General features: G+C 45.6%; 1 protein-coding gene across 1 annotated transcript in view; it reads right to left on the bottom strand.

Moving 5' to 3' along the window:
• Positions 1–1,586: 1,586 nt before the first annotated feature.
• Positions 1,587–14,343, bottom strand: part of LOC146188988 (beta-hexosaminidase subunit alpha-like) — a 50,865-nt gene continuing 38,108 nt past the window's right edge. The window contains exons 10-13 of the mRNA XM_084605151.1: positions 12,731–12,902; positions 4,069–4,159; positions 3,253–3,357; positions 1,587–1,828 (exon numbers count right to left, since the gene is read on the bottom strand). Coding sequence (XP_084461277.1) covers positions 1,765–1,828; positions 3,253–3,357; positions 4,069–4,159; positions 12,731–12,902 — 432 coding nt within the window. The 3' untranslated portion in view covers positions 1,587–1,764. The remainder of the gene's footprint in view (positions 1,829–3,252; positions 3,358–4,068; positions 4,160–12,730; positions 12,903–14,343) is intronic.

The raw sequence follows: 14,343 nt of genomic DNA, 5'->3' as shown, positions 1-14,343 counted from the left end.
GTGTGAATTTTCCTGTGTATCGTTTCTTGCTGTATGATGTTTGTTTTGCTTGTTAATTTTGACTCAGACCCTTACTCTAGCTTAACGGTGAAAGGTGGGTACCAAACAGCCATCCCCTTCCGTAATTACAGGTCACTTCTGGCCGAGCTTGCCATGCAAGTCGATGGCATCTCCTTTGAGACCGGAGCAGCCACCCCCCAAACAAAATTTAAGGGTGTCTGGTAGTGTGCACACCAATAGTGGCGTATCGTTAACAAATTATAATTATTAACTGGTGACACCGTCTAACCCTGTCGTGATCCTGACAGATACTGTATAGCCCTTCAAAGATTAGAGCGTGGGTTCCCTATTGATGTATTGCTCCTTAGCTCAATGGTTGGTACATACTCTGCCCAACAGGCTTTTCGATAAGTTCCCAATGGGTTCCCTCACACACTGGTGTCATAGACAATGAGGTGACGAACAGCCTAGCCCGCAAAGTTCAGGGAGGATAACCATCAAGAACAGTTGAAGGTACCGAATTCTCATAAGAGAAGCAGTCATCATGCTTTCAGTGCATATTGGAGTTGACCCTAGAAGCTATGCGTGACAAAATGACTTAAAAGATTCCAAGCCACTTTATTGCATTGAATTCGCACGAATTCAAATTCTGGCCATTCTGGCTGAAATGCTGGGAAACTGCTTTTGAGAGATTTTTGCCTGTGTCTGTCCGACGATCCGTTACACATATGTTTACAGATCGCACTCTCTCTTCGATGAATTGTTAATGGCAGCATGAGCATTTTCGAAGGCAGATAACTGTTGACGACGCATACTTAACCACTGGGCTTTTGTAAAAAGCAAAATAGATCTCAGTGCTTTTGAACGTGGTGTCTCTTTGTAAATCAGTGCACGTTTGAAGACTTAGAAGTTATTTAAATGCTTAAAAACAAAACTGCAGCTTCAGCGCAGTATGTCTTCATTCGTTGTCCCTCGTCTGTTAGCGGGGCGTTTTCCAAGCAAGTCGATTATTCATGGCTGCTATCAAATGCTAGTCTCCGCTGCAAATCGCCACAAAGCTACCAGTTTTTGGCACCAGTAATTCTAAGTCATATAAACGGTGAAGCTTTACTGAGCTTCAGAAATAAGGAAAACTTCATCTCTATTCCAAAACGTCGAAGGAATACTTGTTCCGCGAATAACTCAATACCGATGAACACTTTCACTAATTTAATTTTTAGTGAAAATAATAATAATAATAATAATTGGTTAACAGGAAGGGGAAGGCGCAGTATCTGTCACACTTGCTCTGTGGACACCTGAACCTCGCCGTAAGGGAAAGGATGAGGGTGGGAGTGAAGGTGGAAAGAGAGAAAGGGGAGCCGTAGTGGAGGGCTACGGAGTAATTTCGACCACCTGGGGATCTTTAACGTGCGCTGACATCGCACAGCACATGGACGCCACTTCGTTTCGCCTCCATCGGAACGCAGCCGCCGTGGTCGGGTTCGAACCCGGGAACTCCGGACAGTAGTCGGGCGTCTTACCACTGTACCACCCCGGCGGGGCATTTAGTGAAAAGCAAAAAGCAAAAACTCTAATTCGAGCATTTATTCCAGCCAGGTTGTGTGAGCACAGCGGCGTCCCTAGTCACGACCTAGCGGGGCAGGCGCGCGCCGAGCCTTACTACAGGGCCTATTCCTATCTTCGGTCTTGCTCGTAGAAACGCCAGCACGTCCCCATGAGTTGCTTGTAGAAGGAAACCTTTCCGACTCCACAGCGAGCTCCTCAGATGACATAGTCGCATTCGCAGACGCCAGGCCCGTTTTCGGGCTCCACGTTGAGGCCTCGCCTGCGTATACAATGTCGCAGAGCCTTGGTCTTCGTCACATAATGTCGCTTCCGTTTTGCCCACCTTGAGGGACCGGAAGATATCTTCACAACCGCCTTTCTGGTGCTAAGATTTCTTTTGTCTAAACACGCTCAAACCTTTAGCCCAATAATGATAACTGATTCATTATAGTGGAGGTGCATTCACCATGAAAAGAGATCAGCCTAAATGTATTATGTAAAATTTCAGCAGTAAACGTAGAATTTGAGCGTTCAGTGACCTAAGCAGCGTAATCAAAGTGTTACGTCTCTACACGCTGAAACCTTTCTTATTATGAAGCATTTCTTCCAGAAGAGACTTTAGCTATGCCACATCACTGAGCAAGAAACCTGGTAGCAAACCCAATATCCAATATTCAGGGTTTGGCTATATGTTTGTTTACTGTGAGCGCGGGAGCGTCACAGAACCGCTTCCATGGCAGGTCGCCGCTTTGAACCACACAGGTAATGCAGCGAAAAATCATGGGCTTGTAGAGGCTATCTCCGCAGGCTAGCGTCCACATTCTTGCATTTTAGTGAGCCCTTGAAAACAACAATGGCCTTTAGAAAATGCCCCAGTCCATAAAGGTTGAGGCCGCTGGTTCCTTGTGCCGCTTTTGGAATTTAATATTGTAGTTTCTTTTATATTTCGAGCAGGAACTTGTGTTTAAGAATCACCGTCAAAAAGAACTATTCCAAATAAACCTAAGCATATACTGCTATAGCGTGCCTCAAGAAGATTTTTCAGGGGTAGCCCTCTTTATATTTCAAACCACTTCTTTACGTTCCGCTACGCATCTTAGGGATACAATGCGCCCTACTAAATCAAAATTGTGAACACTTCTGCGACCAGCCTAGCTCATATTTTTTAACTACCACGCGGCCAGAGCACGTGTTACACACTGATATTACACAAGATTTTTTAAGTGTGCTTTCTAAATAACAAGCTTGGCGTTACAGAGAAGCGGTTATGGCTGTGCATTTACCACTTGTTAATCGATCTAAACATTTCTGCTGATTCGTCATAGAATTAAAAAAAGACGAAGGAATTCAGAACAAGCAGATATCGACACAGAGAAGAGATATATGCTTCGCACAAAAAAAGAAAGAATAATCTGCACCATTATACATTTAAAACAGTCCGAGATTTTGCCTTTATATATCTGAATTCTCCGGGTCAAATACCGGGAAATAAAGTAATAATGTAGAAACGCATATTTTGTTTTTAAACTTACTTCATTCGTTTTCTTACATTATTACTAATTGCATCCTCACTGTTGCTTACAATGGGCTATAATTTGAGACATCATTAAATAACATTGCTTTAGAACTTACTGTGACCTACCTCAGCGCCAACGACCTCTTCATCACGCTGTGGTCGTAAAGAGATATTTAAATATTAAATACCTGTGCATCCGGCATCTTTGTTCCTCGAACCTCGAAGACACATCTTCAGGTTTATCAAAGGAGGCGTGGCTCCACAGTCGTTCAGCCGGCGCACATGCCCGGGGCCTGTAATTTAATAGAGCCCCGCCAGGTGGTGCAGTGGTTAGGGCGCGTGACTTCTGTTCCCAAGGATGCGGGATAAAATCCCGCCTTGGCGGCCACTTGAGATGGAGGCGACAAGCAAAGCATTCGAGTGCCGTGTGATGTCAGTGAGTTTTAAAGAGCAGCTCTCCAGTTCGGAGTCTCTCATAGCATGAGATGCTTTATGAAGTTAAACACCCTAAACCAAACCAATATAAAAAGTGCCTTATTTAGCGATGAAAAACAATTTGGGACATTCTGGCGTCTGTTCATGCGTTACATTCTTTTGTGTCATAGTCTTTAAAGAGGGCATTTATTAAACATTCGTATGCACAAAGGCTTTTTGGTTCTATCTAAATTAGTAACCGTATATTAAAAAGCAAATATGATTCCACTTCACAGGCCCGTGATCATCTGCGGTAAGAAGCTGAAATCTGATAGTTCAAGTAACTTGAAGGATTTCTATTTATTTTTACAAATAATATCGGGCTTATCAGACTTGTGTTATGACGGGAACAGTACAGAACGAAATATACAAATTGGTCAGAATCTTCCAAATTACATTAGAAAAAGAACTCTCGCCTATCCATCTATCCGTCTCTGATTTATATGATTCGCTGCAGAATTAAGAAGCCCAGCCTAAGCTTTCACTAGTACGCTGACATTTCTTGTTACTGATCAATGCTACCAACTCACCACGTCCGACTGATAAGGTTTGTTGCATCCACATACTCTCCCCATATGCAAGCTTCTCCACCAAGAACCAACGCCTTCTGCTTCGCTGTGCCTGCGAACACATAAAGGAGAGCCTCCATTTATAATGAAACAAAGCCACTGCTCCCATTTCTGGTAACAACTCGAACAGGGCTTATTAAAGCGAAAGGGAGTAGTACTTTAGACAGAAGCCGGCGTATTGGGATTCGGCGGCCTTCGCAAAAGGCAATTTGAGAATTTAAAAATGAAATCAAGAAATAAAGTAAGCGCCCAAATGAAGTCAAACTTTGTGATGAGGATCCTATCATGGAAATAGTTGAGGTGATAAAAAATATTTATAATATGCAGCAGTGAAACTTCCAGTGTTGGGGTTCGAACAAAGGTTCTCTGCGCACCAGACGGGCTCGCTGTTGGAGGAGGGCCGAAGGAATTGTGGTCGTGTGTCACCTTGTGATGAAGTTATTGCCTATGAAGAGCGGTGATCTAGCGGCGTAGTATAGCATTTATAATTTTTTCTTTATTTCCTATTAACAATAAAGAATACAGTGGGGAAAATTCTGAAGGTATAATACAACGAAGAGCGCTAGCAAAGTGTAAGGCTTCAAAGAGTTTTAAAACTTGTTAGCTCGGTCAAAGCTGGCAGGCATCCATTCAGGTTTCTCACTTTGGACAATATAGATTGAGTTCAGGTAGCCTGCACTTTCAATGAAATACTCCCTCGCGGAGAGAGCATCCACGTCTGCGTGTCTCACAGCCATTCTCGTTTTCCATACACTGTGGAGGCAAAGCAACTTGAAAACGTCGTATAACACGCCAACACCCACTTCATTATGGACATGAAGGAACCGTATTCCATATGGTGCAATTGACAAGTCCTTTCTTAAAGTCCTCTGCAGGATATTTTACAGACAGACTGCATCCCAGCAGTCAATGAAAATATGGTCAGTGGTTTCCAGTTTACGCAAATCAAGCAGTCCACCGACAACGGGACAAAGAAGCTCTTTTCCCTCCACCGCGGTTTAACTGGCACTGTACCACCATGCAAAAAACAGAACAAAAAAACTTCTGCTCATGACCGTATTTGCATTCTTTAAGTCATTTTAAGACATCCTTACCTTCCCCTCCCCAATGTAATGATTGATACAAGGGCACTGGCATCATTACATCAAACACGTCTTACACAGGCGCTTTTGGATTACAGCACTTAGGTATTCCAGCGCGAATCTCACTTTTAAGATTGTAAAGAAAGCCACAACTTCGCCCAAAGAACACTCAGTTTGATGTTGCTAGAGGACATCAAAAAATCGAGTATATCTTGGCTCAGTCAAACTTGGAGAGAGAGAGAGAGCAGAACATTTTTATTTATAGCGGATGAAGAGGCTCCGGCCCTCCGTCGTTTGGGATGGATGGCGGGTGCCCCGCCTCAGACGCAGGCTGGCAGACGTTGTTGGCAGGCGGCGTCCCAGGCCAGCTGGATGGCGGCTAGCTGGAACCCAGGGTCCAAACAGCGCAGCATGGTCTCCCAGAGTTGCGGCGTCAGATTTAGACCCCTCCCGGGAGAAAAGAGGCAGTCCCAGAGGATGTGTTCCAGGGTCCCTCTCGAGTCACAGTTTGCAGAGAATTCAGATCTTTCTCCTCGGAGCACATGGCTCACCAGGAGCGGGTGTGGGAATGTCCCAGTCTGAAGGCGACGCCAGGCGACGGCCTGCCTGAAATTTAGGGTAGGGGCTGGCGCAGCAGCCACCCGTCTACTGAGTCTATAATGCTGCAGAATTTCTGTGTACGATTTAGCACACTCTATGCTCCCCGCTCCAAGCCCCCCCCCCCCCCCCCCCCTCTCTGCCGCCGGCTCGGTGGTAGAGCCCTCGAGCCATGGCATGGGCGGATTCGTTGCCGGGAACACCAGTGTGCGCTGGAGTCCAAATCAGCTGTATAGTTCGCGAGATTGGTGATTGCTGTAATATTCGAATTGCCTGGGGAGCAATCAACCCACGACTGTAATTTCGTATGGCAGTTTTGCTGTCGCAGATCGCGAAACGCGCCTTTTTCTGGGCGCAGGCTAGAGCCACAGCCACTTCCTCAGCTGTCCCAGGAGATCGTTTTCAGGGTGACCGCGGTGATCGGTCTACCCGACCCATTCGTTACCGCTGCAACCATAAAGGCGCTTGCCCCTCCGGCAGCATCTACAAAGGCTTCTGCCTCCGGCGGCAAGCAGCTAAATTTCTTACTGAGCATTTGAGTTCTTTTTTCCCGACGCTCCGTATGGTGTTCGGGATGCATGTTTTTTGGCAGCGGAAGTATCCATAGCCTGTCCCGTACAGCCATGTCTATTTCAGATTTTGTCTGAGCGCCTCCCCAAGTATCAATGCCCAGTTTTTCTAGAATGGATCTGCCTGCGGCGGTTAGGCGTAGCCGTTCTACCTGTGAAGTGCGCACCGCTTCCGCGATCTCATCCCATGTGTTATGGATGCCCAGTTGCAGGAGGCTAGACGGTGTAAGTACAGCGCGGGAGCCTGAGGACTCTTTTAATACTTGTGCGGATGAGGCTCTCTAATTTCTGTCGTTCTGCTGCCTTAAGGGGTAAGTATGGCGTAGAATAGCTGATTCGACTAATGATAAATGCCTGGATTACGCGCAGAAGATTCTTTTCCTTTATCCTCTGCCTTTACTCGAAACTCGGCGGATGAGGCTAACTGTTTGAGATACATGCGGCTCAAGCTTTTTAATAGTTTCTCCGTTGTAGCCATTATCTTGGAGAAGGAGACCTAATATACGGATCTGCGATACCTGGGGAACTTGATGTCCTTGTACCGAAATCTGTATATCCACTTTACGCTCTTTCCGCAGGCACCGTGGATTGTAAATGAAGAGTTCTGATTTTTCCGGCGAGCATGTAAGTCCACATTTTGCTACAAACCGCACGATCGTGCCCACCGCCTCTTGTAGCGTGTGTTCAATTAAGGCATCGCTACCCCGGCTGATCCATAGTGTAATGTCGTCAGCATAAATACTAAAATTTAAATTAGGGTAAAACCGTACGTAGAAAAGGGTCAGTTTGATTACGTAAGAACATAAACCTGGGCACCTTTTGCCGTAAAAATAAATGGGCCGAACAAAATCTACTTTTTACGGAGCGAAATGGATTTGTACAACTTGTTTGCTCCGAAACCGAACACCAGACGAAACGAAAACCGGCAGCAATCTGTGAAATTTCAGGACACTAACCCTTGACACCAATAACGCTTGCAATATGTAGCAGACTTCCGCAACAATGAACAAATTGCATAGAGTTGAACGCGCAAACATTGATTAATCAAGGCCACCTCGCTTTTCTGTTATCGAATTCCAGTTATCTTTCGTATGCTTGTAGTTTTCAAGTGGCACTGCGAGGTATCTCACAGGTGTAACAGACGAATAAATATTTTCGAAAAGGGAACGTGCGCTGCACCGGATCCAATGCCACAGCCCCCAACTATTGTCCCATTTGACTTCACTGGCCGTTTGTTAACAAAGTCAAGCAGCATCTTTGATTGCTTCTGAAACCTTTTTTTTTTTGTCGTGGCAGAAAATGCCTATTTTGTCAGCGTATGGTAATATCTTTACTTGGCTTTCCATAATTCTAAATCATCGGATCCTTTCACTTTTAATTGCCTTTAAGCAAAAAGGTTCTATATATATTGCAAATAACAGAGGAGAAAGCGGACATCCTTCTCTAACAGACGATCTTATGTGAAAGCTTTCTGTGGCTTGCTTATTTACGATAGTTGTAGTGAAACAATTTGCACAGCCCATTTGAGCTCCCCCTGTTATGCCTGAGTCTACATTTACATGATTCAGTAATGAAAACAAACTTTCGTGGCTAATCCGGTCAAAAGCTTTCTCCAGGTCTAGTTACAGCATCGCAGCATGGTATTCAAACACCTCAGAGCATTCCAATATGCTTCTAGCTGCGTGAATGTTTGTAATATACTTCGCCCTTTCATTCCACATGTTTGATGTGGCCCTACAATATCGGTAATTACGTTTGCCTACAATAAATTCAATTTCGTAATGGCGGCATCATTACGAATCGCTACCCTAAACACTGGGGGATTGGCTGCAAGACGCCGGTAGTACCAACTTGGCCGTTTATTATTTGAAAACGATATGAACGTTATAGGCATCCAAGAAACAAAAGTCGAAAGTGGGGATCAGACGTACTGCATGGTGCTACCTTTCCGATCACGGTACGATGCTTGCGTGTACCATGCTTTAGGTAAATAAGGGGGGTGTCTTCTGCTCCGGAGCTCAATTGGCATTAATGTGGAGAGTGTTACAGTATGTCACAGTGGCCGCTTTATGGTTTATGACTACCCTTTCTGCTTCAGAGTGGACGGCTGTTTGTGTGTATGCGCCGAACATGGGAGGAACGCAACAGTTCTTCGGACGGATTGCTCCTAATATGAAGTGTGACCGGTAAGTAATTTTCCTTGTAGATTAATTGTGTTTGTGCGTCACTAGATAGAGGTAAAAAACAACCGGTTCGCGCAAGCACTGTTCTTTTATTGTTTTTAAACGGGATCGTCCAAGAGTGTTACCTCGAGGATATTGGAAACGCACTGTCGAATTCTAATGTGCCGCAATTCACGCAATACCAGAGAGACAGTCGCGCAAGGCTAAATAGAGCATATGTGTCTGCTCACCTTGCGCCTCTCTGCAACACCTATATGGTAAAGCCTGTTTTGTTTAGTGATGATAGCCTAGTCTTGTGTACCATTGAATCCAAGGAAGCGAAGGCGCGGTACAGCAGGTATTTATGGAAGCTTAACCACAATCGACTCACAGGTGAAAGTTTTGGACATAATCTGCAGCGACGCATAAACATCTTGTTAGAAGTGTAACCTGAAACCATAACTGAGCCATGGGAGCATGTTAAAGAGGAGATTAAGATACATGCAATTAAGACAACGGGTTCGTTATACAGAGAACAAAGGACTAAAGAGAAAAATTGCAAGATAAATGCAAGATGAGCTTGACCTTTTGTTAAGCTTAGAAAGTGCTCAACCAGGGCAATATATAAATGAAGTCAGACAGATGAAACACCCCCTAGAGGCTATTGATGCAAGTACAAAGAGGCTGTCATCCGATCACGTGCAGGAAGATTATTTTCCAAAGAAGCGCCACCAAACCTGCATTAGGAGAGGTAAAGAGGTACGAGATAAAGAACGAAATAAAAGAGACACACACCAGCAATGGGCTCACAAGTGACATGTGGATATACAACGAGCGTTCGTAGAATATTTGGCTCTTGCTAGGCCCCGCAAGGCGAGTGGAAGGATTTAAAAAAGATTTTTGCCACTGATTCCGAGACTAAATGACACTGTGAATGTATAGCATTTGCTGTATTTCGCGATTGCGTACCACCGCAATGTGGTGTGTCGTGTAGTATAATGCGTTTATGGTTACTGCTGTGGCGTAGTATATCGTGTAGTGTAATTCATGTTTGATTACTGCAGGGGCGCACTGTGTCCTGCATTATAAATCTTGCATGAATACCTCGCCGGTGCAATATGTAGTGCATTATAACCTGGTCGGTGATATATTGTTACGGACGAAGGAGGAAGAAGAGGGCAGTGGCGCGGGTAGGAGCGCGCGCGCTAGGCCCACACAGAGATTCATTAAATGTCATCTCACGACCATGGAGCATCATCTCTCTGTCCTCTATTCTCCTGTTGTCATCGCTTGCCGCCACGTAACATTTGATTGGAGGTGCGGCGTACGTCATCCCTATCCTCGCCTTGGAGCATCGACGCCATCTGTAAGCTGGGGCCATCGACCGAGGGCCCAGGGACATCGCCGAGCAGCTTCGCCCAGCCCATCAAGCCCAGACCTGACCAACTACCACCGCCCAGCCCCCAGCCCGGATCTGAAGACAAGGAGAACAGACAGACCAATAAGAACCGAGACGAAGGACCCGAAAGACCAGCATGACCCGAAGGAACCGATGGACACGAACACGCAACCACCACCCAAGCTGCGTGACGTTACCTCGAGCCATCAGTCCCATGGACTCTGGTGAAGGATGGTTGACAGCTCCAGGGGAGGCGGATCACCCACGCATCAGAAATCATACAGGCAAGCCGTTCTACTCTTACTTCCTCTTCTTCAAGCGTCCAGACACGCCCATCATCATGCCATGGAATCATCATCGGTAAACTTCCTCGTCTACAATCGGGTCATGTTACGGACGAAGGAGGAAGAAGGGGGCAGTGGCGCAGGCAGGAGCGTTCGCACTAGGCCCGCACACAGATTCATTAAACGTCATCTCACAACCATCGAGCCTCTTCTCTCTGTCCTCTGTTCTCCTGCTGCCATCGCTTGCCGCCACGTAACAATATAATGAGTAACTCGCTGATATTAAAAAGGAATGAGTAGAATAAAACGAAAACAAAAGGCGCTGTCGCACTCCACACCTAAGCCACCTTCCATATTCTTCAGCATATACGCTCTTACAACAGTGTCTAGCGATCTTAGATGTTAGCTCACGATTGTACAGAGACCAATACTCGAACACCCAACCGCTATTTTGGGCCCCTCTAAACAAGCTAACAACACTAAACTTCAAAAAGTGCAGAGTGGACTGGTAATGTTCATTTACAACACATATAACTACCGCACATCCCAGAACCAGCTCTTATTTGATGCCAGTATAGAAAAGCCTGGCCTGACAATGTTATTACGAAAGGATGACACGCTTCTTGTTTTTTATGAAACTTGGGAATTAACAACGCTTTACGTTGAAACTACCAGCCTGTGCGCAACATGTTTCTTTCACTATCGAAAGATTGAAGAATAGTCCTGTAAAACCAAACGATTTAAAGATTCATTCTTTCCTAGGACGGCTCTTCAGTGTACTGTGAAAAACTGGGCCGAACAAACCACACCACAAGAAAGAAGACGAGACAAAGGCGCTACTCACAACTGAATTTATTGAAACCCACGAGTGATCTTATATAGGCAAAAAAAAAAGGAAAAAAACGATGTCGTTTGATGATTTCCCCTATCTTCCTCCCCATCCTTCTTTCCCTTCGGAAACTTCGTCTATATAAGATCACTCGTGGGTTTCAATAAATTCAGTTGTGAGTAGCGCCTTTGTCTAGTCTTCTTTCTTGTGGTGTGTTTTGTTCGGCGCAGTTTTTTCACAGTACAAATATGAACCAACTAGCCCAAGAAACGGTATTAAGGCTCTCCAGTGCAGTGCCTTATCTGCTGAAATTTTCCAACGTACAAAAGCATCACGGTAGTGGGGCGTGTTCTCCTGAACGACTGAAAACGTTCAGTGTAATGTTTGTTGGTTGTAATGTTGGGCGGTTCAGGTTGGATGACTTCTCGTTGAAAGCTGAACCGCACCGTGAGGAAGAGAGGAAGGTGAAAGTGAAAGCGGAAGAGTAAAATAGGTCCCATAGAGAAAGGCTACGAAGTGTTAAAGAGCCCCAGATGGTTGAAATTTCCAGATTCCTCCACTACGGTGGCCCTCATAGCCTGAGTCGCTTTGGGACGTTAAGCCCCACAAACCAAACCAAACCAATTTGGCCACCTAGGGTCTTTAACGTTGTTGTTGCGACTGTAGGAAGAAGGAAAAGACAATGCAGGGGCCTGCTACTGGCTCTGTAGCTGCGCCACCTACAGTGCGAAAGCGACTGTAGCTGAGCCACCTCCGCTGCCTCGTGAGGACAGAAAAGAAAAGGGAGAGAGAAAGAGGGAGAGAAAGGCTCCGGCTCTACCTAGCGTATTAAAGCTTTCGCTTCAAACGCAGTATCACATTCAAAGCCAGCAGGTAAAAAGGGGCGGCTGTTGAAATCCAGAAGCCTCTGTTATGTGCCCTTTTAGGCTTCTTAATGTTCGGTAGCGTGTGCGGCTATCTTTTTAAGTTTTGGTGCAAATAGACGAACCTGAGCAGCAGCGCAAATGAGTCGAAACAGAAGTGCGATCGCATGAGCCACACAGAACACTAGCACCTTCACACATCCAGTAGACACAGCCGGCCTTCCATCAGCCGCGACGTCGACGAAGATGCATTTATCACGGCCGAACTGGAGTTACTGTGAACTGGAAATACTCTATTTTGCCTTGCAGTTAGCGGCGCAGATAATGCGGATCACTAGAGGGAATTTAATACTCCTCACGTTCAGCTGTTAACCTACTTTCTAAAAGGCAGCTCATCCAAGGTATCTCATGTTTATTAGATTATTTCTCGCTACCTTCCGTTAAACTGACAGGTGATGCAATGATTGAGGCAAGTGACAAATGCAGGGCTTAGCGATTGCCTTTGATTTGGAGGATGATAATCCAAAGACGCGATTGTGCAGTGCGGTATTAGTAAACGCTCGAAAAACAGAACTTACCTTGAAATTGTTTCAGTATTTCACTAAAGCACGCTTATGTTTCTTCTTTCTTTTACTGCTTACTTTTATCGTTACATCATGGCCCAACATAGTATATTATTGATGTATAGCAATTTAAACTCTAAAACGTAGTGTTTATATATTTCTTTGACATTCGTTCACTAATTACCCACTGGTTTTAAAACCACTTCTAGACATTTGTCATCACAACATTTTCTACATTCCAAAAAGAAAAGACATTCAAAGACACTTTCGCGCACCTGTGAAGTTGTGTGGATCACAGGCGTAGTATTCTTTCCAGTCGGCGCCGTAATCGATGTAGTCCAGGTACCAGCAGGCCGACAGCAGAGTTTGGAAACCGGCTGCTGTTGCAGCTTCTACCTCGGGCTGGTATGGATGTTTCCATACTTGCACTACGGTATCCGGATGCACCTGAATCAATACACAGAAGTAAATAGAATGTGGATGAGTATGTGGCATGTTTGTGTCAGTAGAAGGTAAGTAATGACCCTCGCGTGGTGTGCAAATCGTGTGAAAGGAAATTTATTTCAGTTTTCTGAGACATAGGGCTAGATTATACTTTTAACCCCTTTCATGATGCGGTAAATATCATCCTTCAACATGGAACTGAAGGACATGACCAGGCAGGGTATAAATATTGCACATACAGATGTGCGTAGGTCAAGTGAACGCCGACACGAATTAAAAGAATATTATCACTGTGTTGGTGACTGGGGCTAGCTTGACAGAGTCGGTACAGGTGGAATTCCGCGGTCCGAGTTTTAGGTAGTTTTAGGATCCGATTACCTTCAACGTGTTTTCGCTCCAAGTGCTCCCTGGTCTTCCTCCCTCCTTAAGTGTAACGCACACAGTCACACGTGCACACAAGCGGACAAAAGGAAACAAAAAAAAGTTTGCAGATGCAGTTTGTCAGTTACCGCGCAAATTACGGCTTCATTCACAGGACGTGGACTGTCTCAGAACGAGGTAGCCGACGGCCTCTGCGCTCTAGTCCATCCGGGAGCACCTCGTAGTTGACGTTGCTGAGGCGCCACAAGATTTTGTACGGTCCGAAGTAGCGGCAAATTAGCTTGTCTGAAAGGCCGCGGCGTCGAACAGGAGTCCACACCCACACCTGGTCCCCGATGTTGTAGGAAGCTTGTCTGTGGCGCAGGTTGTACCGGCGTGAATACTTGTCCTGTTGCCGGGCGATGTGAACGCGTGCTAGTTGGCGTGCTTGCTCGTCATCTTGCGCGAACTACTGAGCGTCAGAACAAAGCTCGCTATCTGTTTCGCAGGGGAACATTGCGTCTGAACCTTCCTGCCGTAAACGAGGCGAAACGGCGTGAAACGTGTCGTGTCTTAGACTGTCGTATTGTGCGCGGTAGCTGACAAACTGCATCTACAAACTTTTTTTTTGTTTCCTTTTGTCAAATTTGCAGAAACAGTGAGAAGGACGACGACCAGGAAAGAACACTAAACGCACAGCGCTCTGTGTGTGTCCTGTTCTGTCTTCGTCCTTGTCTTTTGCGCCGCTCCTTCAAACATCGTAAACACCTAGCCCGTGCTATAAATCCTTATAGCATATCATTGTAGAGCGCACCGAATGAAAAATATCTCATTATAGCAGCATTGTGGTGTAAACTATAATGAACATTAAAGCGGTAACCGCTGAAGCGACAATCCTTAGCGCTGTGCCGTACAACGACAACGACAGCAAGCCTGTCGTTGCCGCTGGTGCACACCGCACGAAGCAACGGGGCTCGGTGACAGATCGGCGTGTTTTCACCTTTGCTCTGTCACATCCACCTTGTTGTTCGGTCTAGGGGAGTAAACTAACGCAAGTATCCCGTTTTTTAACACAAAACAGCAC

Source organism: Amblyomma maculatum, chromosome 5, assembly GCF_055883805.1.
Source record: "Amblyomma maculatum isolate TAMU_Amacu chromosome 5, ASM5588380v1, whole genome shotgun sequence".
NCBI classification, from domain to species: domain Eukaryota; kingdom Metazoa; phylum Arthropoda; class Arachnida; order Ixodida; family Ixodidae; genus Amblyomma; species Amblyomma maculatum.
This window is presented reverse-complemented; position numbering and strand designations above follow the sequence as displayed.